Source organism: Cervus canadensis, chromosome 4, assembly GCF_019320065.1.
Source record: "Cervus canadensis isolate Bull #8, Minnesota chromosome 4, ASM1932006v1, whole genome shotgun sequence".
NCBI lineage: Eukaryota > Metazoa > Chordata > Mammalia > Artiodactyla > Cervidae > Cervus > Cervus canadensis.
In genome coordinates this window covers 91,371,979-91,389,729 of record NC_057389.1, presented here as the reverse complement: position 1 = coordinate 91,389,729, position 17,751 = coordinate 91,371,979, and the positions used below count along the sequence as shown (strand labels likewise).

The 17,751-nt window shown below is 55.8% G+C and overlaps 2 protein-coding genes across 13 annotated transcripts in view; one reads left to right on the top strand and one right to left on the bottom strand.

The window, feature by feature from the left end:
* DOCK6 (dedicator of cytokinesis 6) overlaps positions 1-17,751 on the bottom strand; it is a 47,579-nt gene that overhangs the window by 18,973 nt on the left and 10,855 nt on the right. For 4 of the 11 annotated variants that reach the window (XR_006269097.1, XM_043466567.1, XM_043466573.1 and 1 more), the window contains exons 6-24: positions 17,134-17,346; positions 15,356-15,441; positions 13,224-13,290; positions 12,971-13,120; positions 11,978-12,058; positions 11,707-11,860; positions 11,425-11,552; positions 11,186-11,279; positions 10,619-10,781; positions 7,239-7,356; positions 7,081-7,151; positions 6,750-6,888; positions 6,561-6,662; positions 5,824-5,910; positions 4,890-5,121; positions 4,511-4,672; positions 3,314-3,477; positions 2,405-2,509; positions 95-187 (exon numbers count right to left, since the gene is read on the bottom strand). Coding sequence is in view for 10 of the 11 variants with exons in the window: in XM_043466567.1 (XP_043322502.1) it covers positions 95-187; positions 2,405-2,509; positions 3,314-3,477; positions 4,511-4,672; positions 4,890-5,121; positions 5,824-5,910; positions 6,561-6,662; positions 6,750-6,888; positions 7,081-7,151; positions 7,239-7,356; positions 10,619-10,781; positions 11,186-11,279; positions 11,425-11,552; positions 11,707-11,860; positions 11,978-12,058; positions 12,971-13,120; positions 13,224-13,290; positions 15,356-15,441; positions 17,134-17,346 (2,409 nt within the window). In the remaining variant the exon portion in view is untranslated. Of the gene's footprint in view, positions 1-94; positions 188-1,801; positions 1,844-2,404; positions 2,510-3,313; positions 3,478-3,881; positions 4,187-4,510; positions 4,673-4,889; positions 5,122-5,823; positions 5,911-6,560; positions 6,663-6,749; positions 6,889-7,080; positions 7,152-7,238; positions 7,357-10,618; positions 10,782-11,185; positions 11,280-11,424; positions 11,553-11,706; positions 11,861-11,977; positions 12,059-12,970; positions 13,121-13,223; positions 13,291-15,355; positions 15,442-17,133; positions 17,347-17,751 lie in introns of those variants that run through there. The other 7 variants (XM_043466570.1, XM_043466572.1, XM_043466571.1 and 4 more) reach the window with 5 other exon arrangements.
* Positions 8,580-10,509, top strand: ANGPTL8 (angiopoietin like 8). 2 transcript variants are annotated; one of them, XM_043466583.1, is made up of 4 exons: positions 8,580-8,936; positions 9,114-9,275; positions 10,034-10,143; positions 10,227-10,509. In XM_043466583.1, the coding sequence occupies exons 1-4, from the start codon at positions 8,640-8,642 to the stop codon at positions 10,252-10,254; spliced, it is 597 nt and encodes a 198-aa protein (XP_043322518.1). In that variant the 5' UTR covers positions 8,580-8,639; the 3' UTR covers positions 10,255-10,509. The 2 variants fall into 2 exon arrangements, with proteins under 2 accessions (XP_043322518.1, XP_043322517.1); XM_043466582.1 differs by having other exon boundaries at positions 10,210-10,302.

The following is a 17,751-nucleotide window of genomic DNA, read 5'->3' as shown; positions in this document are numbered from 1 at the left end:
CCCTTTCCCTGGCTCTCCAGACCCCACTGGGCTTGGGGGGTCACGGGAGCTCTGGATCCCAAAGTGGAGTCACCCACCCCCTGCCTCCTACTACCTTCTGCACAGTGGGTCTCGGCTGGGTGGTGGGCGGGGACGAGGAGGAGCTCTCGAGGCAGGAAGAGGTTCGGCTAGAGCTGCGGTCGATGGCCTATGATGGAATGGCGAGGGGATGGGATGGTGGGGGGTGGGGGGCGGTTAGTGTGGGTGCAGATGGTACGGATGGAGAAGAGAGATGGTCGGCGGCGTGGATGGAGGGGAGGTGTGCCCATGTAGACGGACGGGGGGGTGTGGATGGAACGAGCAGTGTTAATAAATAAAGACAGCAGTGTGTAGGTACAGATGGAAAAGGCATGAACGTGATGGAAGAGATGAGAATAAGCAAGACACGGTAAGGAGGTGACAAGCAGGGTGAAGGGGACAGGTGAGGATGTGGACGGGAGCCCGTCAGAGGTGAGCACGGATGGAGCAGGACCCAGCAGACAAAGGTAAGAGAAAAGTGGTGGTGGGGTGGCGCATAGGTGGAGAGAATGAATGGGGAAGATAACATAGATGGAGAACATAGATGGAGAAGATAATGTGGTCAGAGGCAGGGAGCGCAAGTGGGGTTGAGGGTGGAGGGTGAGTGAGTCCATGAGTTCACCGATGGATAGAGGGCAACAAGGTGGAGGAGTGCGAGTGTAGACAGGGGCGCAGAGTACAGACAAAGGGGATTAAAGGGGAGGATGGAGGAGGAGAAAGAAGAAAAAGAAAGATAAAGACAGGGGAGGTGAAATGATGAGAGGCAGCAGGAGCAGCCGAGAGCTCCAGGTTCCAGGCCTGGCCCCACTCCAGCCTTACTTGGGGCCTCGCCAGGCCTCAGCATCCCCATCTGTGAAACGGGTATGGAGTGCTCAAGCTCCACTCTCCCCTCCTCCTTTGCTGGTCAAAAGGTGAGGCCACTGACAGGGAGAGGAGATGACCCAATGATGGAACTGGCCCAGCCCTGGAAACTGCCCAGGCCCTTGCCTCAAGCATGAGGGGGCCCCCACAGCTCCCTCAGTCCCAGCTACACGCCCTGGGCTCCCTGGCCTGCATCAGATGGGTCACCCATTGCCAAGGCCAGCCTCACTGCTGCCTCCCCCCTCCTCCTCCTGAGGCCTGGAATGCCTGCCCTCTTGACACCTTGTCACCTCCAGTGTGCTCTTCCAAGCCCAGCCGACACCCCAGAGAACTGAGGGCACTGTGGGGAGGCCTGTTAAAAATGTCAGGGGGGTACTGGAAAGGCCCATGAAACCAGATTCTCAGAAATCTTAGAAGTCTGCCCAGAAGTTCCCCTGCTCAAGCTGTGAACAGTCCCCTGGTTGCCAGGCCGTGCAGGTTGCCTAGGTGACAGGCACAAAGCTGGAACACTTGGCCTGGGGCCAAGTGTGCAGGGAATCTAGCCTTGGGTGCCCAGGGGCCTCTGAGCTTGCTCCCAACCTCTGCAGAGGCCTTCCCCTCCACCTGGAACACCCACTCGTCCCCGGCTGGCTCCATCTCACTCTTTAGGTCACCTAGGAGAGAGACTCTTCAGATCACCCTGTCTTGGTTCACTTCCTTGCAGGCGTTTTCACCTCCTGCACTAACATAGTCGTGCGTTTGTTTGATGGGCATCAATCTCCCTGACTAGCCAGCAGCTCAAGGATGAGGCTGGCCCGAGGATCTGTCTCCCCAACGAAGTCCTACCTGTGACGCCCTAACTCCTTCCCAGGCTTGGGGCTGCTGTACTGAACAGCGAGTCTTCACCACTTCTGAAAATTCAGAGCCTGGAGCGCAGGGTGAGCCCCTAACAGAACCAGGACTCATCTCAGGACTATCTGAGGGCAAAGCCCCTCCCCACACCAGGGTCCTGGGAAGGGTCCCTCTGCCTGAAATGGGATGAGGGAGCCAAGGTTCAGTTCCACCCTCTGGGCATCATTCAGGTTGCTGTGTCAAGGGGACAGTTGAATCTCCTGAACAGAGTGGATTAAGGAGACACAGAGAGAGAGGCCATGCAGGAAGTGAGGTTAGAGTGGCTGGGTCATTTGCATGCTATTTGCATATTGCCCCTCCCTTTCTGTCACTGCACATCATTTGCATGCTATTTGGATACCACTCTGTCCCTTCTGTCTCTGCCTGAGGCTGTGGTCTGTGTGGCAGCAAAAGGCTGGTGAAGATCCCCTGTGTTGCCTATAACATCCACAACATCCATGCCACAGCCCCAAACGAAGGCAGGAGGTGGAGGGTGGGTCTGCCGCCTCCTCCAGGCAGCCCCCCTAGGTTAGTTGGCAGCAGCCAGGAAGGTGGGAGGAGCCCATGCTGAGGTGGGGTGATGCACGTGCAGAGGCACGTCAGGTAGGGAGGGCACCTGTCGGGGGTCAGCCCCGCAATAAGGGGGGGCCCGTCGCAGTACAGCCTTGCTGCCTCCCGGAGCATAAGCAGCATTCACCCAGGAGTGTGAGCGGTCGATACCCTGGAGATACATGGGTAAGTGGTAGTGTCTATGGGCAGAGGGTAGGGAAACCAGCGACAAACATGGAGTGTGCTCACTGCCCTGGGCCACACATGTGCCCACGTGGACACCCACATGTGACCCTGCAATATATGTGTACAAAACACACACAAGATATGTGTGTATATGCCTCCCACATATGTCTGTGCATGGAACACATGAGTACACGCAACTGTGTTCCAATGTGCGTGGGCATTGTGCACATGGGCGCCCCCCCTGTAGATACATGCTTGTGGCACATGTGGAAACACCCCGCTGCGCTACATACACGCTTCTCTTTTTTCAAGCTCCAGTCACCCATCCTTGGGTCAGCCTCAGAATCCAAGTCACAGCTCCCGAACTAACAGCCAGAGCCCAGCCCCGCTGTCCAGGGTCAAGTTTTTTTTTTGCCATTCTGGGTGGCTTGTGTGAAGAAAATAGCAACCCACTCCAATATTCTTTCCTGGAGAATCCCATGGACAGAGGAGCCAGGCAGGCTAAGGTCCACTGGGTCACAAAGAGTTGGACACAACTGAAGCGACTCAGCACACACACACGCACGTGGCTTGTGGGATCTTAGTTCCCCAACCGGGGACTGAACCCACACCCTTGGCAGTGAACGTGTGGAGTCCTACCCACTGGACCGCCAGGGAACCCCCCAGGGTCAAGTCTTCATCTGTGCTGTTGGTTGTCATTCCCTGTTTTCCATCAACACTGAGATCTTTCACCCACCCACACAGCAGCCATGACCACTGAGGCTGGCGCCAGCAGGGGCCCCTCGTCTACCTTGCTGGCCAGGATGCGGGAGACCTCGTCATCCACAGAGCCAGGGGCCACGGCCAGGTCGGGGTTGCTGCTGCTGATGCTCTTAGAACGTGCCAGGTAGAGGCTGGCGGGGCGGCCAGGGCCACGGGCCAGCGTGGCAGGCTGCACCGTCACTGGAGGGGCCCCTGAGGATGGAAGGAATACGCTCAGCCCCCTGCCCACCTGCCCTGATGACCTCCTGTCCCTTCCCAGCTGGATGCCCTTGGTGAAGTCACTTTCTTTTTTTGTTATGGGGTTGCTCTTTTGGCTGCATCATGCAGCATGAAGGATCTTAGTTCCCCGACCAGGGATTGAACCTACATCCCCTGCAGTGGAAGCACAGAGTCTTAACCACTGGACCTTCAGAGAAGTCCCTAAAGTCACCTTCTGCCTCTAAACCTCTAGGTTCCTCACCCATAAAGGGGGTGTAATAGTGGCTCTGCCTTAGCAATTTTGAGAAGGATGAAAAACACTGAGTGCCCGGCATATTGTATGTGTCCAGAGGGGTTACTGGTTATTATTAATTATTTAGCAAATGAAAATATCCAACTTTAAAAAAAAAAGAAAGAAAATATCCAACTTTATTGAGTGTTCACTGTGCGAAGTATTTCACATGGATTACTATGCCATTTGGACTTCCCTAGGGGCTCAGATGGTAAAGAATCTGCCTGCAATGCAGGAGACCTGGGTTCAGTTCCTGGGTCAGGGAGATCCCCTGGAGAAAGAAATGGCAACCCACTTCACTATTCTTGCCTGGAGAATCCCATGGACAGAGGAGCCTGGTGAGCTACAATCCATGGGGTTGCTGAGTGACTAACACTTTCACTTTCCACAAGAGGAGCAGTACTATTATCACTGTTTAAAAGATAGGAAAACAGGCCAAGAGAGGTAAAGTCATTGCCTGAGGTCACAGAGCTTATAGGCAGAACTGAGAGTCAAACCCAGGCAGCTCTGCTCCAGTCCCTGCTTGCTGACTGGCTGAATCACTTGACAATAAAATTTACAGAGACCGCAGCCCTCAGGTTGGGGCACAAAGTTCTCTCTCTCCTGCTCTCCTATAAATTGCGCAAACCAATCAAGGCCTGTACAGCCTCAGGACCTTTGCACATGCCTTCCCTTTGCTTAGGATGCTTCCCTCCCAGGTATTTCCTGCTCCCAGAGTCTCCCACCAACACTCACCACCCGGGAGGCTGGGCTCCGTGCCAGGCAGTCGAAAGGCGTAGTAGACATATGCAGCCAGCAGTGGGCAGTGACCACGGGTGTCCTGGGCACCCTCTAGGCTCCGGTGGACGAGGCTGACCACATGGGCCATTGCTTCAAAGGCGCCACGACCCAGGTTCACTGCCGGACAGAGCACAGGTCTAGTTCCAAGCTCCTACTTCAGGGTCCAAGGGGGTCACATGGTCTTCAAAAGGTCAGGGGACTAGGGGACTGAGGGGCCATTTTTCAGATTAGAAAGTTGAGACCAGAGAGATAAATGGGCCATGGGAGGTCACCACTAGACACTGGGCCCATTCTCTAGATGGGGAAACTAAAGTCTGAGGCTGTGACAGCTCACCAATCTGGCCACCAATGACCGGGGGTCGCACAACCAGACGAACGAGCTTGTCCAGTACGTGGTGGGAGAAGGCGACAAGGGGCTCGGGGCTGGCGAGGCGCAGGGCCGCCAAGCTGCCCCGCAGCTCCTGCTCCACGGTGCCCTCGCTCAGCACAGCGTCCTTCAGCCGGAACGGAAAGGCCCCCTCCTCCAGGACGTGCACGAGGGTGAAGAACTTGTCCAGGTGGGGGTCCTGGTGGGGGACCAGGGGTGAGCGGGAGACTGAGTGGGTCTAGACACTGAGGCTGGAGACCAGTGAATGGAAAAGAAATGAGGAGGGAACTTCCCCGGTGGTCCAATAGTTAAGAATCCACTTGCCAATGCAGGGGATGTGGATTCGAACCCTGGCCCAAGAAGATCCCACATGCCCGCAGAGCAACTAAGCCTGGGCACCACAATTACTGAGCCCAGGCTCTAGAGCCCACGTGCCCCAACTACTGAAGCCCACACACTGCAACTACTGAAACCCGTGTGCCCGAGAGCCTGCACTCCATGAGAAGCCACCACAATGAGAAGCCCATGCACCATAACTAGGGAGTAGCCCCCACTCACTGCAACTAGAGAAAGTGTGTGCAGCAACAAAGACCCACACAACCAAAAATAAATAAATAGATAAATATTGATAAATAAAAAAAAAGAAAAAGACAGGAGCGATTACAGACATAGTAAGGGACAACCCGGGGGCAGGGGGAAGAGGAGAGACCATGCAAAAAAGGCCAAAGCTCCAGCTGTGATGGCCATTGGCATGGCCACCCCTGCCTGAGTCAGCAGCTTCCCTGGGAGCCAGCCTTGCTGACCAAAGTCACGTCCATGGCCCAGGGCCAGGCCTCCCAGGACAGAGGAAACTGTTGCCCAACCCCAGGGCCAGACTTCTGGGTTACTGCCCGCCCCCTACCTGGGGATGCACAGAGGACACAGCTGTGAGCTCCACGCTGAACACGCCCTTGTGGCCATCCACCCAGCGCATGCCCGGCAGCGCCACCTGCGGGAGGGACACACCAGGTGGGCACTGGCCCGCCCTCCCCCACCGCCGCTCAGGCCACCAGCCTCGGCCATTGCGACACTGGCCTGACTGTGGCCCTGCCTGGGGGAACAGCTGGGCACCTTGCCCCCAGGCCCCGCAGCCCAGCCCAGAGATGGGGGCGGATTGTGGGGAGCACTGACGGGGGTCCACTGGGCAGGCTCAGGGATGCCTAGGACGCTCATAGGAGAAGGGAGACTGAGGATGAATGTTATTGGAGGGACTGAACAGAAAACAGCATAATGAGAGGACCTGGGTGCAAATGAAACGGTTTGTGGGAGGTTGACACAGCATTCCCATGGGGAGAGAGTGCTCCGGGGAGAGTGATCAGGCAGGCAGGGCTACAAACGGGGGCCAGAAACGGTGAGGCAGTGGGGTCTTAGTGGGGAACAGTGTGTGCACAGGTGGGGGGGGCATTATCAAGTGAGGGACACCCCACAGCAGGGAGGGACACCCATGGGGCAGGAGGACACACAGGTTTAACAACAGGGGTGGATGTGACGAGGCCTCAACAGAGGAAAAGGTGCCCAGGGCTGCTGCGGGAAGGAAAGCAGGGAGTGACGGGGGTTCCTGGGCCTGGTGCTGGTTGGCAGAGGGTCCGGGGCACGTACATCCGGTGTCAGCACGGAGTAGCTGGGCGGGGGCTGGTCTACCGACACGGGGAGGCAGAAGGGGCCTGTCCTCAGGCGGCCGTGCTGCAGCAGTGGGATCCACTGCGAAGAGACTGGGGCTCAGATGTGGGGCCGGACAAGGGCTGGGAGGGCTGGGCATGGATGGGGGAGAGGCGGCGGGGGGCTCACAGTAAAGCCCACAGGAGTCTCCAGGGCCGTGCCAGGCCGGGGCTGGCAGCTGACGTGGTAGAAGGTGAAGAGCAGGTGGTGGTTCTCAGTCACGCAGGCAGGAAGACGCAGCTTGAACTCCTCGTAGAACTCAGGAGACCTGGCGGGGCCGGGCTGGGGGTTCTGCTGGGGGCTGGGCTCCCCCTTGCCTGTCCCACCCCCTCTGCTGGGCCCCGCTGTCCCTGCTGTCTGCCTCAGGTTCCCCCATTTGCACTCCAGGAACCTGCCCATCCCCCCACCCCTCTTCCTGCCCATTTGTATCCCCACCAGTCCCCCAACCCAGCCCACATACTTGTTATGGTAGACCACCGGTGTGAAGGCTTCCCGGGTAAATTCACTGCAGCTGGACTTGCCAAAGATGACCTGCGGGGAGCAAAGGCACAAGGGACTGGCTGGGGACCAGCCCCCCACCCCCGCTTCCGCCCACCTCCCCTGGGTCCAGCCACTGACCGGCAGGGCCTGGCTGGGGTCCTCGCCCGCCATGTACTGCACTCGCACGGTGAGGTTGCGCACAGAGCCCTGGCGGCTGCCGAAGTTGAGGCTATGTGGGTACACATAGAGCAGGCTCCTGGGGGGCAGGGGCACGTCCACGTCAGACGGACGGAGAGCCTGGGCACAGTGGCCACCCCGCCGGGACACTGAGGGCTGGGTCAGGGACAGTGACGGGCCGCAGGCGGGAGATGGGAGTGCAGAGAGCGGGGAATAGACGGGTACCCTTCAGAGCACAGGTGGGGGAACAGACTGACAGAGGGTGGGAATACAGAGGGACTTCAGGGTCACTGGGGGTGCGTGGGGAGGCAGAGGAGACACATGGGTGCTCAGGGCCAGGCTTCCAAGAAGGTGGCCCAGGCAGCCAGCATTAAGCCTGAGCGCTGCCCAGGCTGACCTGCCCATCATCCAGCGCAGGAGCCTGACTGCCCCTTTCCCCAGAAAAGGCCACTAGAGTTATATGGCCTGTCTCTCAGCTGGGGAAACAGAGGCTAGTTGGAGGTAAGAGCTGGGCTGAGGTCAGAGTTCTGCCTCCCTCCTCCAGAGTAAGCTTGTACAAGCCCCAGCAGCCCCCTGGGTCTCCGTTTCCCTAACTATATAATGAGGGCATCAAGCCTCCCAGCTGAGCCTTTGTCATATCAATGATATTAAGCAACAATAATGTCAATAATTGCACCAAACACTAATGTGGGATCAACTGTGTGTTGGGCTCTGTTCTAAGCACCTGACATAAAACGACTCATTTATAGAAATAAATGAGCAGCCTACTGGGCGGGGGGACCTCACATCATCCCCCATTTCACAGTCACAGGCAGGGAAACAGAAGCACTTGCCCACAGTCATCCAGGGAGAAAAACAGCAGTGAGCATTGATCCAGGGCACGTGGAGGTCCTGGAGTCAGGCTGTGTGGCCTTGAAAGATCTCCACGACCTGCTCCCCTAGCTCTTAACCAGGTCAACAAAGACTTGGGCATTGCAGGCTTGTGAGAAGGTTATGAGACCAGCCACTGTGTAATAGCAGTGGGGCAGCTGTGGGTGAACCACTGGCGATCATAAAAGCCTCACGGTTACTGTTGTCACGCCCATCCACAGAGGGGAAACGGCGGCTATGAGCCGCAGGGTTCTCCAGCCAGGCCTGGGCCTATGCTCTCACCAGTGCCCCAGCCCACACCCGGCCCCAAGCCCCAGCCGGCGTGATTCCGGCGTGGCTGGCTGGACATCCACCTGATGCAACTGTGGTACCACCTCCAGGCCCTTGCACAACACGGGGCACCCAGCTGGCTGGTTAATGACTGACCTGAAGTTAAGGCATAAAAGGCAGCCCCATGGGGGCTGTGGCCACACCCTCCCCAGCCCTCCAGCCATGCCTGTGCTCACGCTGTGCCTGCTGTGTGCCCTGGCAATGGCAGTCCAGCCGGCACCGGCGGGTTCCATGAGTGGCTCGGAGCCAGCGCAGCAGGAGGAGCTCACCCTGCTCTTCCATGGGGCCCTGCAGCTGAGCCAGGCTCTCAACGGCGTGTACAAGGCCACAGAAGCACAGATGACAAAGGCCGGGAACAGCCTGAGCCTCTATGGCCAGGCGCTGGGGTTCCTGGGGAAGGAGATCAGCCAGGGCCAGGATGCAGCCCAAGAGCTACGTGCGAGTCTATTGGAGATGCAGGTGGGCACTGCAGTTGGGGTGTTGTGGGGTGGGTAGGAGTCTATGGTGGAGTTATGCCTGGGCTGACCGTTGGGGTTTTCCCAGGAGTGAGGGGGTTCCTGGAATATAGGATTTCCAGTGTTAAAATCAGGCTGATCTCAGCAGGTCATCCTACTAACATCCACTGTCTATTGGTAGATAGAAGAGGATGGTCTCAAGCTGCAGGCAGAGGCCACAGCCCAGGCGCTGGGTGAGGTGGCCCAGGGACAACAGGTGCTGAGGGAGAAAATGAAGTGGCTAGAAGACCAGCTGAAGGGCGTGTGGCTGGGCCATGCCCACCAAGAATTTGAGGACTTAAAGGTAAGGGGTTCCTGGCCCTGGGGGAATCAAGACCTCAATTCACAATCAGACCTCATTTCTGAACCTTCTGTCCCAGAGGCTCCCCAGACCCAGTTAAGCCTTCTGGTACCCTGGCCTCTATGCTATGTGACCGTGGGCAAAAGCTATGCGCCTTCCCATACCTCAGTTTCCTTATTTGTAAATAAGAACAACAACTGATGTCTCAAAATAGAGCCAGGGACTCAGTGCAGATAAAATCCTCAACCTGGGATGGGGCACATAGTAGTTATTCAATAAATGCATACTAGAAAAGTGTTTCTGGAGCACCCATGATGTACCCAGCATTGTTTTATACCCTCTAATAATCTCTATCATGGGCTTCCTTGGTAGCTCAGTGGTAAAGAATCCACTTGTGATGCAGGAGACACAGGTTCGATTCCTGGGTCAGGAAGATCCCCTGGAGGAGGAAATGGCAACCCACTCTAGTATTCTTGCCTGAAAATCCCACGGTCAGAGAAGCCTGGTGGACTACGGTCCATCGGGTTTCAAGAGTCTAACACAACTTAGCAACTAAATCATCACAATCTCTATCAGGCTCAGAGCAATCCCATAGAGGGACTCCTATTTCATCTCCATTTTACAGCTGGGAAAGTTGAGGCCAAAGAGAGGCAGTGGCTTGCCAGATCACACAGATACAGTGGGAAGCGGGGGAATCTGGGCAGAGTCCAGGGATAGGAGGTGAGGGGGCCCCCAGCTGAGGGTTCTGTCCTGACCCACAGGCCCATGCTGATGAGCAGAGCCACATCGTGTGGGTCCTCACGGGTCATGTGCAGCGACAGAAGCAGCAGATGATGGCACAGCAGCAGCGGCTGAGACAGATTCAGGAGAGGTAAGCCTGGCGGGGGTCTAGGTGTGGAGGGCAGCGGAATGGGGGTATCCCTGTGCCTTGACTAAGCCTCCCCTCCCTCCCAGACTCCACATGGCTGCGCTCCCAGCCTGAGCCTGAGCCTGGGCAGAACTGAGGACCAGTCACGCACCAAGGGACACAGCCCTGCCCCATGCGGCCCCTGCACAGGGAGGAGCTGCCCATCCACTGAGGTCGGCCAGGGCGCTGGGCCCCGCTTCCAGTCATGGAGCAGAGAGGGAAGCAGGCGGGGACGCAGGCAGAGAACATGGACGGTCAAGGAGGGGTGGAGGAAGGACATGCCCCGTCATGCATATACATTCCCTATTAAAGCAGAGCAGTGGCATCTCAGGCCAGCATCTGTATGTGTCGGAGGGGAAGCAGACCTCCTTCCGCATGTTCAAGATTGTTCCGCATATGCCCCCCATGTTCAAGTGCCCAGCTGCCCCAGAGGCTGTACCTGTAGCTGGTGTGGGGGGCATAGACCTCACGGGCGGGGAACTCCAGGATCTCCTTGGTGGGCCGGCCCCTGGGGTCTGGGTAGGGCTTGACATGAAGCAGCTCCGGGGAGAGGCAGAAGTGGGGGTTCTCAGGGGCCGGGGAAATGTCGATCTTGAGCTGGGCTGGGGAGGGAGAGTCAGTTTGCACCTTCCTGGGAGTCTCCCGCTGGGGTCCCCGCCCGCCCTGCCCACGCACTCAGAGCTCAGGCCCGGGTGCCCCTCCGCCACCGGGTCAGGGCTCCGTCTCTCCCACAATGCCCTCTGGTGGCTCCATCTTTCAGGAGCTATGGCGGGAAGTCACCCTCAACTCCCGTTGCTGCCCCGCGTCTTTGATCAGGTCTGCCCACATTCCCCATTTGACCCACTACCTGTCTTATTTATTCTGTTTCTCCTCTCTGGCCCCCACTGGAAGGTCTACCCCTAAAGTCGGGGCTTTGTCTATCATGGCCACCAGGACGTGGCACGGCAGATGTGGGTTTGAGTGACCACATGAGTGACACGTCTCATGTTCCGGGCGCACCACGCACCCGTCACGGGACGCAGGCGTCGCAACAGGGATGTCGGGCGCCGCATGTCAGCCAGGAACTTGAAGAGGTCCTCGTCACTGAGCCGCTCAGCCTCCTGCACGAACCCACCCCAGTGAACCAGGGCTGAGGGGTTTTGGGATCCCCGGGGATTGTGCGGCCGCAAGAGGGAAATGGGGATGTGTGTGGGGTCCCCCTCCCTCAGCCCCCTGCCCCCCCCTCCCCCCCGCCAACCATGACACCTGCTTAAAGAAGTTGGTGACGGTTAGTGTGGCTGGGCGGAAGCCAGAGAAGCTGCAGGCGTCGTCCCCACTACTCGTCCGGTCCTGGGGTCCCCGACGGCGGCGGTCAGTCCAGGCAGGTCGGCGCTCTAGGGGAGACAGTGATGGAGAGGGACAGAAATGAAGGGTGCGGGAGAGCCAAGACACTGCAGACTCAGGCCTGGTACCTGGTCCGGCCAGCAGAGGGCGCCCCTTCCCCACCCTGGTAGCTCCGCCCCTGGCCCGTCAGCCCCGCCTCCTCACCACCCTCTGAGTCCGAGTCGCGGTCTGGCTGGCCGGCGCTGCTCACGATGTTGGCCAGGTGCACCGCCGTCCAGGCGAAGGGCATGCGATAGCGACCCAGACGGGTGCAGAACTGCTCAGCCGCCATGCGCAGCTTCTCCAGCTTCTCTTTGTTCTGGGGGGAGACCCCCGACACACACACCCCACAGGCTCAGTGTCCCAGGCCTGCTGAATCCAGGATCTGCTCTGCGGGGGGACCCCTTCAACACTCGGCCCAGCCTCCCACGCTCACCTTGGCTGTGTCCACCTCCTTCATCACCATGTACGGCTCACAGCACTCGCTAATGTCTCCCTGCTGCAGCACCTTCTCCAGCTGAGGGGCAGGCAGGCCCAGTGAGGTGCTGCCAGGACCCCAACCTCCCCACCTCACTCCCAGCCTCTCTGACCTTCACAGTCTCCCAAACATTCCACCCAGCTAGGGTTCTCGTTCCAACACCTCCCATGGCTCCCACTATCCCTTGGACTGAGTGCTAGCTGTCAGCCTGCATAACTAGCTGCCCCCGCCCCACCATTTAAGCCCCGCCCCCAAGCCCAAGACTCCATTTTTCCTCCACATTCACATCTTTATTTCTTAGTATAAGCAAAGTCCACTCCAAGCACAGCTCTGGGCCTGGACTCCAATCCTGACCACTTGGGGGCTGTGGGACCTTCAGCACATTCCTTCTGGATTTTGTGCCTCAGCTTCCCCATCTGTAAAATGGGCCCCATGGCAACCCCCACCTCCCTGGGCTGGGAGGATCAAAGGCCAGAATTCTTGTGAAGCCTGACTGACGGGAAGCAGTGCCTGCCTGAAGGTGTCCAATTAATGTCATTAATTAATTGATCAAAAACTAATTGAACGTTTTGGGAAAGGAAATTTGAGCTCACTCCTGGAAACAAAATCCAAAACCATGTGCCAATTAAGTTTTTCCACCCCTAATAAACTGAAAAACTCTCAACCAAAAAAAAAAAAAATTTTTAAGTCTACCCACATGTGCCAGGATGCCATTTCTCCCCAGGTTGCCCACTCATGGGTGTCAGCTCAGCTGTCACCTCTCCAAGAAGCCCTTGGTGATTTCTCCTCATCTGGGTTCGCTCAGAAGCTCCCCGTGGGCTCAGGCTTCCTCTTTGGCTTCCCCCATGACACCCCTGATCACCATTCTTGGTGACACATCTTCTATGAGAGCAGGGACCTCACCTGTGGCCTTCACCATGATCACCCCCTTGCCAGCCCCAGTCGGTATACCTTGATGACCAAGAAAATGTCAGGCGAGGGGTAGGTCACAGAGAAGATGGCAGAGCGGGCCAGGGTCGAGATGGCAGGATGGGTAACATGGGCCCGCAGTAGGCCCTTCATGGAGTCCGAGTTCAGGTCAAAGTAGAAGTTCTCTGAGATCTAGGGGCACAAGAAACAGCTGAGCCAACACCTCCAGGAAAACCATCACCCTGCAGCAAGGAAGAGGAGCAGGTGGGAGGAAGGGGAAGAAAGGGGCTCCTACCTTCTTTTTCTCCCGCACATCGTATAGGGCCAAGATGCCAAAGATGGGCTCAATTTCAATCTCGAACCTGCAATGAGTGAGGGCTCTCTGGCAGCGGCTGACCTTGACCCTCCCATTTCCATATACCCTCTCCCTCTAGAAGTCCAGCCCAGCCTTGGTGCACTGGCAGTGGGGGAGGGCATCTGATTCCCACTGGGTCACACAGAAGCACCATTTAAGGACTTGTAGGAAAGACCTGTCCCATTTTGCAAAAGGGGAAACTGAGGACTGTCTTGGTGGCCCAGTGGGTAAGAATCCGCTTGCCAATGCAGGTAACACAGGTTCAATCCCTGGTCTGGGAAGATTTCACATGCCACGGGGCAACAAAGCCTGTGCACCACGACTACTGAGCCCGCGCTCTAGAGTCCACGCTTCACAACAAGAGAAGCCACTGAAATGGGAAGTCTGAGTACACGACTAGAGAGCAGCACCCACGAGATGCTACTAGAAAAAGCCAGGACACAGCAACAAAGACCCAGCATAGCCAAAAAGAAATTAAAAAAAAAAAACAAAATTTGAGGCTCATCACTGCCCTGTGTGGACCAAACCCACCCGCCTCTTGGCCTCATTTTTCCTTTCTCCAGACCTTTGTGTATGTTGTGTCCCCACCTAGAGAGCCCCATGTGGTCATCCCAGTTACACAGCTTGCATACAGTAGGTGCTCACTGTTGGTTGAATGACTGAATGAGCCTACAGAGCTGGTTCCCAGCCTGTGTGTTGGAGGCAGGCGGCCCACCACGGCCTCAGACCAGATGGGGCCTCCCTTTCCTGCCCTCATCCAGGCAGGAACTCAGGGTGGGGAGGGGCCGGGCCGGGCTTGGGTCCAAGGCCACATCCTGTTCCGCTCCATTCCCACGCACTCTGGCTGCTCCCCAGGGCCGATGTGGAGGGGGCTGTGGCGGCGGGAAGCCAGGCCCAGGGTCACCAGTGCCCCCTCTAGCCTGGGTGCCAGCTGCAGACTGGGCAAGGGCCGGACTCTGGCCTCACAAGTCACTGTGATCTTGGGCACAATGACTTCACCTCCCTGTGCCTCAGTTTCCCACCCGCACCCACAAGGCGATGTTGTGGTGAAGGTCAGAGATAATACATGTGGAGGGCTTCCCTGGTGGCTCAGTGGTAAAGAATCTGCTTGCCAGCGCAGGAGACACAGGTTTGATCTCTACTACGGTGAGATCCCGGAGCATCTAAGCCTGTGCACCACAACTCCTGAGCCCAAGTGCTGTAACTACTGAAGCCTGTGCACCTAGAGCTCACGCTCTGCACCATGAGACGCCACCACAATGAGAAGCCCATGCACTGCAACTAGAGAGTAGCCCCTGCCCACCATAACTAGAGAAAAGCCAGTGCAGCAACGAAGACCCAGCACAGAAGTTTTTTAAAAATTAAAATAAATTAAAAAATTTTAAGTAAAAAATACATACACACATAAATATAGAAAGAAAAAGTAAACATGGAGGGCTGAGTACTAACACATATATATGGAATTTAGAAAGATGGTAATGATAACCCTATATGCAAAACAGAAAAAGAGACACAGATGTACAGAACAGACTTTTGAACTCTGTGGGAGAAGGCGAGGGTGGGATGTTTCGAAAGAACAGCATCGAAACATGTATATTATCTATAGTGAAACAGATCACCAGCCCAGGCTGGATGCATGAGACAAGTGCTCGGGCCTGGTGCACTGGGAAGACCCAGAGGAATCGCGTGGAGAGGGAGGTGGGAGGGGGGATCAGGATGGGGAATACATGTAACTCCATGGCTGATTCATGTCAATGTATGACAAAACCCACTACAATATTGTAAAGTAATTAGCCTCCAACTAACAAAAATAAATGGAAAAAAAAAACAAAAACAAAAACATGGAGGGCTGAGAACTGAGGCTGGCACACAACTGGAACTTAGGGTTAGTGGTTTTGAATAATGAAAGAAGTCTTGTTTCCCAGCCTGAAAGTCTATGGGGGTCCTCATGGTCTCAGGGCTGCACACAGTAATGGCATGGCCCCCATAGTGAGCGCCGACTGTGTGCCTCACCATAATCCCCCATGGTCCCCCTTGCGTGCCTGAAGGGAGGGACGGATCAGCACACTCACTTAAGCGACAGACACTTGACCAGGATCCTCTGTCCAAAGTGCTCTCGCGGTGGCTCTGGGCGGTTGCAGCGTTCCACGGCCTCATCCTGCCAAGAGCCGAAGGGGCAGCTGGGACACATCCTCCAGGGAGGGGTTGGAACGTGTGGCCTGAGACCAGCTCTACCCTCAGCCTGATTAAGCTTTCAGTCCCTGGCCTCTCAGCCTTTGCACATGCTGTTCCCCCAGCCTGGAATGCCCTCCTTCTGCCTTCCTCCTGGCCTGGCCAATACCTGCTCATCAGCAGGTCACAGTTTAGCTGGCACTTCCTCCAGGAAGCCAGCCTTCCTTCACCTGGAGGTATCTAACGTTCCAGGTCCTCACCAGGCCCTGATGCAGTGAGCCCCATGGCTGGGACACGGAGGGCAGTGAGAGGGACAAATGTGTGTGCATGTGTGCTAAGTCGCTTCAGTTGTGTCCGACTCATTGCAACACTATGGACAGTAGCCCTCCAGGCTCCTCTGCCCATAAGATTCTCCAGGCAGGAATACTGGAGTGGGTTGCCATGCCCTCCTCCGGCGGGGGGTCTTCCTGACCCAGAGACCGAACCAGCATCTCTTAACATCTCCTGCATTGGCAGGAAGGTTCTTTATCACCAGTGTCACCTGGGAAGCCCTGAGGGTCAATGACACACGGCTCATCACGGCACTGCCCTGGGTTGTCATTCCCTGGAGGGAGGTCTCTTCTCCACTAGACTGAACTCAGAGGGCAGGGACTGGGTCTGTCTTATTCATGGTTGTATCCCCAGTGGCTGCTATATAACAGGCACTCACACATCCTGGTTGGATAAATACAGAGGTACGTAGTGGGTACCTATTATAATGTGGTTGAACAAACATAGATGTATACAGAAAGTATCTAATTAATGCTGACTAGACATACATAGTGATACATACTAGACACCCAGTAAGAAATGGCTGAATAAATACAGGGCTATACAGCAAGCACTCAGTAAACAGCTGAATTAAAACACAGATGTATATACTGGTGCCTAGTAAAAGTTAGTTGGATATACATGGATGCTTAATAAATATTAGTTGCTCAAATGCTGTTTGATTAAATAGAAAACTATACAGTAGACATACAGTGAATATTGACTGAATAAATATGAGTATATAGTAAAAGCCCAATAAATGCTGGGTAGATAGAAATAAAGGGATATATAATAAATAACAGTCATTAAATAGAGCTGATTCATTGGAAAAGACTCTGATGCTAGGAAAGATTGAGGGCAGGAGGAGAAGGGGGCAACAGAGGATGGGGTGGTTGGATGGTATCACTAACTCAATAAATAGACATGAGTTTGAGCAAATACCAGGAGATAGTGAAGGACAGGGAAGCCTGGTGAGCTATAGTTCACGGGGTCGCGAAGAGCTGGACACGACTTAGGGACTGAACACCATAGTTAAGTGCCGGATAAACACTAAGTGGATAAATACAGGCATATATAATAGGTGCTTAATGAGTGCTGGTTGATTAAATGCTGTTTGTTTAAAGACTATACAGTAGGCATACAGTAAATATTGGTTGAGTAAACACAGCAGCATATAGTAAGTTCTCAATAAATGCTGGCTGGATAAATACAGGGGTATACAATTTAGGAGTATCCAAAAGGAGCTACCGAATTAAAAGGCAGGGTATACATTCGGCACCCAGGAAATCTCACTGGGATCATACGTAGGGATACACGTCAATTGGCTGTGTACCGATCTCAGGGGCTGGGGAGTTGAGCTGGCACCCACCTCGTCGGGTGCGGGGTAGAGGGTGAGCAGGGCGCGGGGCCGGTTCTGCCGCCGCAGCGCCTCATTACGCCGGTCCACGTCCTCTGGGGCCACGCGCTCCAGGAGTGAGGGTAGCAAAGAGTCTGCCGCCAAGTTCCTCAGGTCGAAGATGCCAGAAGCACCACTGCTTCGTGGGTTGTCGTCCAGGGAGCCTGAGGAGTGTCGGGGGTCATCCTGCCAGTAGAGAGTGGGCACGCTCAGGACCAAGGGCTGAGGTCACCATGATAAGGGTCACCTGAGGGCTTTGCTGACCTTCTTTCTAGAAACTTCTGTCTCGAGATATGATTATTATTGGTAAAACTAGACACTCAATAAATATCAGATGAAAAAATAAAGGCTCAAGACTCAGCTGGCCAGTGAAGGACCTCTACTAAGCTTCCCATGCCTCAGTTTCTTCATCTGCAAAATGGGCGTCACCCTTTACTATGGTCAGGAAGGCTACTTCCCAGTCTGGGCATCACATGACCCTTGCCTGGCCAATCAGAACACAACAAAGTCAGGATATACCTGGGCTGGGCCAATGAGAGCCTTTGAGGACTTTGCTCACTGTTGCCAGGGGAGGGAGAGTTCTTCTCACTG